This window comes from Bacillus rossius, chromosome 8 (assembly GCF_032445375.1).
Source record: "Bacillus rossius redtenbacheri isolate Brsri chromosome 8, Brsri_v3, whole genome shotgun sequence".
Classification (NCBI taxonomy): Eukaryota; Metazoa; Arthropoda; class Insecta; order Phasmatodea; family Bacillidae; genus Bacillus; species Bacillus rossius.
In genome coordinates, this window is record NC_086336.1 from 64910397 (window position 1) to 64921692 (window position 11296).

General features: G+C 36.5%; 1 protein-coding gene across 1 annotated transcript; it reads left to right on the plus strand.

The window, feature by feature from the left end:
• Window positions 1-554: 554 nt before the first annotated feature.
• LOC134535100 (gamma-secretase subunit pen-2) lies at window positions 555-6960 on the plus strand. Its single transcript, XM_063373976.1, has 3 exons — window positions 555-724; window positions 5408-5512; window positions 6671-6960. The coding sequence occupies exons 1-3, from the start codon at window positions 664-666 to the stop codon at window positions 6808-6810; spliced, it is 306 nt and encodes a 101-aa protein (XP_063230046.1). The 5' UTR covers window positions 555-663; the 3' UTR covers window positions 6811-6960.
• The last annotated feature ends 4336 nt before the right edge of the window (window positions 6961-11296 follow it).

The following is an 11296-nucleotide window of genomic DNA, read 5'->3' on the forward strand; positions in this document are numbered from 1 at the left end:
TAATCTCTGTAACCTTAAGTAGCCATGTTACTTTAATTTTATTAAGTCTTTGCTTATTAATTTTTAAATTCTGGAAGGGAGGGGTCCGTACCCCGCGGAACTCTCCCCCCCCCCCTTGAACTATGTCCCTGTGCATACTCCATGTTGGTCAGGCCAATGATGGAGTACGCGGCTGTGATATGGGATCGATATCTATTGAGGCAAGGGAACTTGAAAGGATTAAGCATAGAGCAGTGATGTGGGTATAGATACAAATAGTTGAGAAGGGAATGGCAAGTAAGGGAAATGCATAGCACTTCTGAGATAATTAAAACAATTTCGAGCTGTTTTCTTTTATGATGCTGTCCTATCCTTAAAGGCCAGAGATATTTGTAGTAAGTAGTCACAATTAATTTCAGGCAAACTTCTAAACTATTTTTTTTATTTCTCTACAGAGCTAAATTTTGAACAATAAATCTTTTCAAAGTTTTTGCCTAAAAACTGTTGACGTCAACATAGCTCTCTTTTTATAAATGTTTTGCAATGTTTCTATCGATCCTTCCTCTGATCCTTCCACGAACAGTGACGACATCTATGGAGAAGGTTTTTTTTGTAGCTATGTAACGTTGTTTTTTTTGTTTTTTAAATAATTGTTAAACGAAGTGAATATAGCTAGAGTAAAGAATGGATTTATCAAAAATGAAAAATGATCGGAAGTTATACTTGTGTAGATGGTATTTTCGTGGTAAGTGAGAAATATAGTGCATTGTATCTTACTAGATAATAAATTCTGTGATTACCTAGTTCAGTATGTGTTTCGGTAAGTTTTCAGATTTTTATTATTATTGTTATTGCTGCGAATGGGCAAAATACCACGTGGCAAGCATTGCCCCTACTTCCCTTTCACTCTTTTCCTGAACTGAGCCACACTGCTAACCAATACACACTCCTCATCTAACACATTCCAATCCTCTATCGTTCTTGCAACCATAGCATTTTTACCCTTTTCCGTATTTCTTCGTGCCTTAAAGACCTTGGAGTACTCCCTCATACTTCTAGGCTTTCCCCATCACAACTCCTGTGCCCAGCTGCTCCCACCCTCCCATCCTGCTCAGCACTTGGTACATCCCTACTAGCCTCTCCCACCCCATTTCCTTCATCATCTCTGTTGGACTATATATACTCTCCCTTTTCACCCACCTAGCTGCTCACATCACCCTCTCAAGCACTGCTGTTTACTGCTGTGTGTACTCCAGCATGGGGCGAACCATTGTTGTGTAGGCCTTTTCTCTTATTAAACTAATTCCTCCTCTAAGTACTCTTCCTAGCATGCCCAGGGCCTGTTCCTCCCACCCCAGGTTTCCTTGCAGCACTACCAGTTGATATTTAAGGCTTGGGGCCTCACCTGTAACACATATAACATTCCTTTTCCTTGTAAACCTGACCACTTTCGTTTTGGTAAATATGTAGAGTAACATATGCGGAAAAGAAATGCTAAAAATCCGAAAATACTTTTATTCTATGCTCTTTAACTTCCTCTTTTCATGTCAACCTGTTCCTCTCCACCCACTCTTCCAGCGTATTTAAATCCCTGTATCCCTCCCTCCTCAGCATACCTGTACACAACACAGTCATCTGCAAAGTGTTTCAAATGCCCTTTTATTTCCTCCCCTAAGTCATTCACCATGATGGTGAAGAGTAGCTGTGGCAGCGGCACTCCTGACGTGACACTTCCCTCCTCAGACATCTCGTCATCCACACATACCCTCTGTTTCCTGTTTCTCAAGAACTCGCCAATCCACTCCACCACCCTTCTGTTCCTTACGACCTCCTCCACCTTCGTCATCAACATCTCATAAGGCACCTTTTCGAAGACCTTCTCAAAATCTATGAAGTAAGCATTGATCTGTCCCATGTCTGCACCCTTCACCAACTCCTCCAACAGGCTCGCCAACTGTGTTTCACAAGAGTATCGCCTTCTAAAACCATGCTGCCTCCTGTCTATCCACTGCCTTCTGTCCATTTCTCCTACTACATACCTTTGAGCTATCTTCTCCATGATGTTACCCACCGTCGATGTGATACTAACTGGCCTATAGTTTTCTGGGTCTTCTTTTGCCCCCCTTTTTTATATATAGGTATGACCACCGCCTCCTTCCACTCCTGGGGCAAACACCCCACTTACAGAGACCTGCTGATAAAACCCCCAGGTACTCTACCATGGCTTCTCCCCCCAGTTTTACCAACCATTTCCTATACCATCCTTGCTAATAGCTTTCTTACCATCTAGCCCTTTCACTGTTTTCTTGATTTCCTCCTTCCTTATCCTCAGCTGTTCCTCACATTGCCCTGTGCCTTGCTCTTCATTTGTTCCTTCCCACTCATTGGTTTCCCTTCTCAAATACTGCCAGATACTGCTTTTCCAACATGTCAGCCTTCTCGGAGCCCACCGCAACTTCCCCGTCCTGATTCCTAAGAATCAGTACCCTGCCCCTGTGTCCTTCGTATTCCCAACAAACATACAACTTCTGCCAGTTTTTGGTCTATAAAATTTATATTTGTAAAATACTTAGTGTAAAAGGCTAAGGTCGAATTAGGTATTATTATTATTACCACGATGAGTGCATCTGAAAAAAAATCCAATAAAAATCCAAAAATACATTTTGGTAATACTGAAAGTACATACTACAAGTACTTGGTCATCTGCGTTTATGTCCTTGGCTCATGTCCATTGGCGACCAGCATCGGTACCTAGAACATCTTTTCCCATGAAAATTTAAGTAATTTAAAGTTTATTTCTTAATGCTTGTGATTTACTTAAAGTCACGCAAGTGCTCTGCTTTAAGTAACTACATGGCACCAGTTGACTGACCCCAACATACACACAGTTCACACGATTTTTTAAATTATTTTACTTAGTTAAACTAACCAACCATTTATAGTAAACTACCAGAAAAGTATTTTACATACCACTAGCTCGTTTACAGAATAATTATAAGTAGTAGCCTATGTCAGAAACTTAATAAAAAAAATGGATTTTTTTTTGCCTTTTTTATGCAACTATCTCTTTTATAATTACCTGAAGTCTTTTTGGTGATAAACATTGAAGTTTTTAGCACACTATGAAAGCTAAGATGTGTCCCAGTAGTAAAGATTTGTCCTTTACTTATGCAGCCAAAACCAAAAGATACTTTAACTTTAAGGGTCTATTCATTAACTTAACTTCAAATTCAGGAAGTAAATATTTTTCTGATGCACACCTCTACATGACAGTTACAGACAAGAAAGCAAGCAACTCGTACTTTTACGAAAGCAAGCATCTGTGATCATGTAAAAATCCTTGCAACTATTCGAGGGCAACGAAAAAAAGGCAGTTTTCTTTTAAGGTTTATTCTTCAAGAATATTTTTGGTTTAAGAAGGTAGGCTTGTTCGTACAACAGCCTGAGTCGTACTACACATCTGTTCTTCGTCTGATTGGTTTTGTTTCTTAAGGGTAGTTACCAATAATGTGCTTATACCCTCATCTCTTTTTTTTGAACTGGATTCTGTGAACATTCCTGTTTTTTTCTTTTATCTCTCTACTTGTTTCGATAAATGAGTTGTTTGTGACAAAAACCGGCGGATCAGCACAAGGTCAGCGAAACAATCGCCATCTCGAGTTCTCTGCGTCATAGAGGAATCCATTTCTGGAGCTTTTCGTGCGCACCTGGTATTAATGCACACGGCTGCCATTTTTTCATGTGTCCGTAATACACACAAACACTCAATACTAAACACTACTCCGTAGTTGGTAAGATTTAACCAAAATTCCTTACTGTCCTTAAAATGACTTCCGCCATTGTACCTCTATCATCCTGACTGTGAAGATACATGCTCAGTTCGCTCCTTCGCTTATTTTTATCCGTCCGTGGTCTTTGTACCCCCCAGTTCTCTCTCGGACACTGTCATGTGTCATGCCACAGTTGCGTATTTGGAGGACTCGGTTGAAGGAAAAGTGGCTAATTGTGTATGTAGTTCACTAGTGTTAGAACTATATTTTGGATAAATAATCCCTTAATTCTATTGTCTGTCTGACCACAGCGCGAGTTGAGTAAAGCATACATGTATTTGGTGTGTTTTTGTGCTTGGAATTTTATGTTTGTTAATATATTGAACTAAAATGTTTCTAATAATAAATAATAACTTTATCACTAAACAGGAACTCTCATATATATAAATAAATAAAAATTGAATTCTGCGCAGTTCTTAAAAGCTTATTCGTTTGTTAATTCCAAAACAGTGTTAAAATGTTATATTGTTCAAAACAATTTTCATCATTTCTGAAGAAAAAAAGTGTGGTATTAGCTCATTATAATAATCTTTATGGAAATAATGTGTGGTATATTTGTCTAAACCCTGTATATAATTCAGTACAGTGATTTGACTATATCAAAGAATTCATGAATATTCCACACATCATCAAATAGCAGTGGTTGTTTGTTAGGGACATACATCTTACCTACAAATCGAACTAGATAAACACAAATTCGTTTGCATGTGTTTACAAAGTATGTTTTATAGTGCACTAGTAAATAATGAAAAACTCTAAATAGGAAATAGGTAAACACCTCACATTCATTCAATAAACTGTTTTGAATTGTTGTATTTGTATTTATTATTCATTTTGCTTCAATTATTTTAGTTTGTTCTGAGGCATTGATCTTAACATAATTAAACTCCATAACTTTAAGAGCTTGAATTATTTATCTTATCTCGCTTGTTTCAGATATTTTTTTAGCAGTAGTCTTGATAACTGCCATTCTCTGGTGAATCAGTATGTCCACATTCAGGGAGAAGTCAGGGAATTTGCTTCAAACCTGGAAAACTCTTGGGAATTGTTCAGTGATAGTAATGTGAGGGGGAATTGTCATGTTCTGGTATGCCATTACCCAGACTTTGAACAAATTAATTTTGCCTACCATAGTCAAATACACACTGTATATGAAGTATGCCAGGTTCTGTTTGAACTAGTATAGCTATAGGGATAGCATGGAGGCTGGATTGTCATTATTTCTTTTAAAACGTTGCTAAACATGAAAATTATTTTAAAAATTTCATCAGGGAAATTTGTAATTTTGGTTGTAGGAAATCATGGAAAAATCAGGGAAATTTTTCTACAGATTTGTGTTGGACATCCTGTGCAAAAACTTTGCTCTCTAGAATATTTCAACGCCCAGCGTGAACCATGGTCAAAAAAAAAAGTGTGATCGTCAGTGGTGCCAACTCGCGCTCTGGCACAAGCCCGCAACATAGCACCTCTTACATGTTCAAGGGCATTTGTAACTGTTGTTTCTGTGTATTCTCGTCCCTCCAATGACTTATTTTCCTACACCCTGTGTGTTGAGTGTGTTTGATAAACCAGCATTTAATTAATTTATTTTTTTTCAGCTGGATTTGCATGCCTCCCGTTCCTGTGGTTTGTGAACACACTGTGGTTTTTCTCTGAAGCATTCAGGAAACCAACATTTGAAGAACAAAGTTCAATTAAAAAATGTGAGTACAACTTTTGTCATTGATTCCTTCAGTTAAATCCTATAATTAGAACCTTTTAATATTGTGTTATACGTATATTTATTATGTATGTTATTGAAATGAAACAGCAAATAGCTGTTGAGAAGTGATATTGTTTGAAAGCGAATTTATTACATTTTGATTGAAATGAATCATGTGAATTTAATTTTTTTTTTCAGTTCCCTAGCATAATTAATTTAAAAAATAATCATTAGAACATTTAATTGCTGACTGTCAAGTGTTGTGTTGTCTTCTCTGTTGTGTTACTTCACTGTTTATCGTTTTGTGTTTTTATTTTTGGAATTTGCTCCATGTTGCTGTTTTGATTTTTTCTTGTTTTTGCTGAAGTACCACAATAATTTTTGGGGATTTTTATTTATTTGCCTTTCATTTTTTGCTGTTTACTAATTAATTCTTAAGTTTGTTCAATGCATGGTTTTTGTATATTTAGTTGTTCATTTATCATTGTCATAATGGTTATGTTTGAAACACTTGTCCTGCCATTATTTTAACTGTTTTCCGAAGACCCTCTTTATGGATCCTTGATAAATGCATCTTAATGGCTTTCAGTTTTTTCGTTGACCTACCAGTAGTTGCAAGTATGGATACAGAACATGTACTTTCAGTGAGCCCCGGAGATAATATTAGACTGGAATAAAAAAAAAGTATCTTAAGTTTGCCGTGCTAGTACGATGAAATGTGCATAGTAATTGCTATAAAAAAATTGGAAGCCTTAGGGGAAAGATAATGCTGTAAGACGGGTCGTTACCACAACGCCGAAATACCATAACGCTGAATGTCAAAATTGACCACAACGCTGAAGTTGTGGTACACAGCAGTTTTCTAGCTGTTGGCGTTGTGGTCAAATTGGCATTTCGGTGTTGTGGTCAATTTGGCATTTCGGCGTTATGGTCAATTTGGCATTTCGGCATTGTGGTATTTCGGCGTTGTGGTGCGTCCCCTTGTAAGACAGTGTTGGATCACTCAGCCTGCATAAGAGTTTTTAGTGTGCAGCGGAGCATTTTTCAATAACACGTCCTGTAACCAGCAACCCAAGACATTTTTCGCAGAGGTCTAGAAATGTTTAGTGTTTCAAACACTGGTCTGAGCAGTGTCTGCAGCTGGTTCGCTTGGTTGCAGACGTGGTCCTGTCCGGCGTCGGCGCCGCGGTGTGGCTGGCCGCGCTCGTCGCGTGGACCGTGGTGTTCCAGACGCACCGCGTCGCCTGGGGGGAGACGGCAGACTACATGTCCTTCATCATCCCCTCCGGCATTCCGTAGCCACCGTGCCGTGGTGAAGTCACCGCTTCGAAAAGACAATCTACACTACACAGAACTGCAACTTATTGTTGATGTATGCTAGAAACAGGATGAACTGATAACATGGATATGCATTATGGGTAAGAGGAATTACATAATTTGTATACTTTTTTTACTGTAAGGTTTTTTTTGTATTGATACAGCATTGCTTGTGATTGCCCTAAAGATGGGTTCACAATGCCACGACATGACAATATTAACCCCCCACGATTTCAGATTTGGCTTTCGGCAAAAAATACCAAGCCAAATGTACATTCATCAAATGTTAAAAACAGCGTAGAAACAAAAGGAACATGCTATCACAGCCCATGCCATTTTCTGTTATTGGCGTGTTTCTGTAGTCCTATGTCATGCAGAATACCATGAGCCTGAAATTTATTAATTATAAGTAGGGATGGGATTTTCGAATCTTGGATTCGTCGAATATACCGAATCCTATGGATTCGAGGATTCGTAGGATCCGAGGTGGGATTCGAGGTGGGTTTTTAAGAGTTTTAGGTAGTAATTGATAATTGTAGTGCTGGGCGAAGTTTAAAAATTTAGAACCGAACCGAACCCTTACGTTCGGTTCGGTTCGAAACCTCTTAAAATATATTCGAAAAACCGAACGATCGTTTAAAAAAAAAATACGTTTTTCTAATTTTCTAACCCCCATTTGAGACCATTCACAAAACAGCTCAACAAAATTCTATTACTTGTAATATCCTGACTTTTATCGCATAATCGTCGCCTCAACAGTTTCAAGCGCAGACAAAATAAAAATAAAATTATTAATCGTCGCATAACTCGCATAGCATTTTTTCATATGGGCGCGCTTTGTTTTTTGATTACTTTAGAGAATTTTGTATGCATTTGTCGTACTACGTAATATAAACTATCGTACAAATGCCAAAGGTATTGTATATTATACCTTTAACTATAGTGCGTATACGAGAAGTGTTGTAAAATCACCAAAGATTGCGTACCCCATACGTTAAACTAAAGCGCATGTACGAGAACTCTCGTATTTCGGCAAAACTAACGTGATCAAGTTAACACAAGACAAATGCGGTAGGAAATGATTACGTAAATTACGTATTTTAAATTACTGGGATGTATTTATTTTCTTTGGCCTTTTTGGTTATAACAGTCAGGTAATGAAAATATTAATTTAATCTTGTGTATTAAAAGCACTGGTCCAGTAAATGTTACAGTACGGTACTAAGTTGACTAGCGTAGTCGCGGCAGCCATCATTATTTCTCGTGTTTTCTTTTTTCCGACGCAAATTTCTATAACCACACTTTTTACGTTACGTTTACAATATTATTGTTCTTGAGGTGATTTGCGATGAGCAGGCTAACGTCGTTTAAGTTTTCCAAATGGAGAAAAGATAATGACGACCCGGATGACCCAGAACCACCCCAAAAAAACCGTCTAAAGTTTCTTCTAACGAGCAGCATTCTTCCAAGAAAACAGCAACTGCAGACAGCGGGTTTTGTAATGTAGATAGGTAACTTAATTCACATTCGCCTTTTTTTGATGTCCTATTAAAAAGTTTTACTTATTAAAAATGTTAGGTTATGTCTACCACAAAAATATGTTATGTGGCCTTATGCTGAATGTTCGTCATCTTTATAATATTTTTTTTAAATGAAGGTTAGTGTACACTTAAAAAGGAATATAGTCTTTTTGAAATTTAGATGTAACTTCTTCACGAATTAAAAGTTGGTATATATATAAGCTAAGCTATATAATGTTTTAATTTTACATATGGCTGGAGAATCTTTCTTTCTCACCACTCAGTTAAAGACCAAAATGCTGGTCATCGGTTCATTTTAATTGAAAACAATTATTTCTGTATGAGGTTCGGTTCGGCTCGGTTCGAAACCAGAGAACTGAGGTTCGTCCAGCTCTAGAAAATTGTAGGTATACCTAAACTATATTATAAAGGTAACGGTAATGGCACAAACATAAGATAATCTATGCTGCATTTTGTCAATTAGCATAACTACTCTATCATTTCCAACTTTCAATAATATAACATTGCAGAAAAAAACAACTTTTTTTAAATGGTGTCTGCTATACAAACGTATTTTATTGAAAACATAGGAAGGATTAATTTAACAGAGAATTAGACAGATGCAAACTTACGTGTGTGGTTTTTGAGGTTATTTGTCTCTATTTTATATCAGGTGTATACACTATGCACTTATTTTATAATTTTATAAATACACATGTGATTTTTTTTGATACATAGGCCTATGTAATTTTTTAAAATGTGTGATTTTTTTTAATAACATGTGGTGAAGTTTAGTGTGGGACTGGGATTCGAGATTCGATTACAAACACTGAGGATTCGAACAAGGATTCGGATTCGACCAAAATGTGGATTCGTCCCATCCCTAATTATAAGTTCTTTGCTGATCTCGTCCTTTCTTAAATCAAATCTTCTCCAATATACAATAACAACGTTGACAATAAATTTGATGATATCCGTTTATGTAAACAGATGATTGCAAGCTATAAATAATGTACCCACACGTAAAACGAAATTTTGTCAGTATGTATAAAGATTTACCAAATAGGTAAATATTTTTGAAGTTTAGTTTTGTAAGGTTTTTATTTCCGTTTGCTTTCTGTCTGGCAGCACGGCACTACAAAATTAGAAATAGAATCTATTCCATGCGGGCCGTTGGGGTGACGTCACGGCGTCCCTGTCTTACATTGGCTACTGCGTGTCAGCCTGTCGTGGCATTGTGACTCCAGCTCAGTAGATACTTATGAAAAGTGACTACGTACTTTTCATATGCTTATGGTAACTTTTGAGGATTAGAAGTGTGGTTAAAAATTCTGTGCTCTTACACTGTGACATGTGCTTAGTTTGCTTTAAACTATCAGCAGAATATATATTCACTGCATTTTAAAGTTTAATCGCAATGTTCCATAAAATCTTGCCCCTGTATAAAATATATTATGGTGTTACAGTACAGTAAAACCCTTTTGTTACAACACCGTATATTACAACCACCTCTATTACAACCTCTCTTCAAGGAACCTTGAAAAATAACAAAAAATTTCAGTGATATTGGCCATAAATTAGCTGTATATTTGTTTATCTTGACGAGTGCTGTACTGCATTGGGTGTAGTAGACACCGTCACTGCTACCGTGGTGGCAATCCTCTTCTTCCTCTTGTCAGATAACAACTGTGATATTGCCTTTTCTTGGGATGCTACTCTCTCTGCTTCTGTTATGTATTGGATTTGAGCAATTTTGAATTTATCTTGGTTTTTACTCCTATTTGGTAACAATTTTTTTTTTTGTTCTGGTGAAAGTTCGATGGTGATCCACACATTTTTTGGTACTACGATTTGGTTATCATTTAGGCTTGATTTTAAGAACAATAGTTGACAACCCACTTTTTTTTTTCTGATCAAACAACACACTGATTTATGATTAATGAATAGAAAGTGCAGGATCGCTAGAAATGTTTTTCCCCATCTTTCAAAATGCAGCAAAAGGAACTTGTAGAATATACCGGACTATAAATGTAAGAAATGACCAGGCTATTTTGTCTTCCTACGACATGTTTTTTTTTAGTAGACGCCTGCCGCTATGTCTAATATTCGTTACCAATTAAATATTTGTTATTTCTAAAGTGTTGATATTCAAAGTTGAGTCAAACATGAAAATTAAACTTAGTATTCATTTTTTTAATTTTTCTTTTTAAAGTTGAATGAAATATGTTTTTGTTGCATTACTAATCTAAATTGTTTGGTGTGCTTTTTCATACTCTTACTTTTTAATTAAATGTACTCCATGCAATAGGTTTTATTTTTAGGAATAACTTTACCTCAGTAGAAAATTTAATCTTGCATTAAAGTCGTACCCCTATTTTTCAAGCTTGATTTTAGCATAAAATGTGCAACGATTATGCAATAAAATACAGTAATGGTTTCTGTATTTTTAGAGGAAATTAGCAGATAGTGTTTGTAATATTGCTGAGTTAAAGTTCAGTTTATCATAATGAATTATGTAAATAAGCTCAAATTACCTATTTGACTAATTTTAAAAAATTCACATTTTTCATGAAATTGGTAGGATTTTGCTGTACTTTGCGGTTTGCTAAAATTTCTTCAGTATAAATTTTCTGTTTTGCCAGAAGGTTCTACACTCCATATAGCCCATTTTTTCCCTTTATTTGTTTTCTTCATGATGTGAACATTTTTTTTTAGTGTCATTTCGATTCTCATTATTACGATATGATACTCGTATTAAACTTTAACTAAAAAAAAAACTGATAGAATTTCCACAAGTGTACCCAATGGTTGACAGAAAGAAAGGTCTTGTCAGTGCAAAAATACATTCACCTCTTTTACCCACAAACGGCACAGCTGCTGTCGTCTATCCTTTCCTGCTCGCCCCTTCTCACCCAGTCGTATATTTCCCAAATCTGGTCCTTTCACGC

Coding starts and splice junctions, on each gene's coding strand:
- LOC134535100 (XM_063373976.1), top strand. CDS start 664: ATGGATTTATCAAAAATGAAAAATGATCGGAAGTTATACTTGTGTAGA. Junction 725..5,407: donor GTGTAGATGGTATTTTCGTG/GTAAGTGAGAAA, acceptor ATTTTTTTTCAG/CTGGATTTGCATGCCTCCCG. Junction 5,513..6,670: donor ACAAAGTTCAATTAAAAAAT/GTGAGTACAACT, acceptor GCTTGGTTGCAG/ACGTGGTCCTGTCCGGCGTC.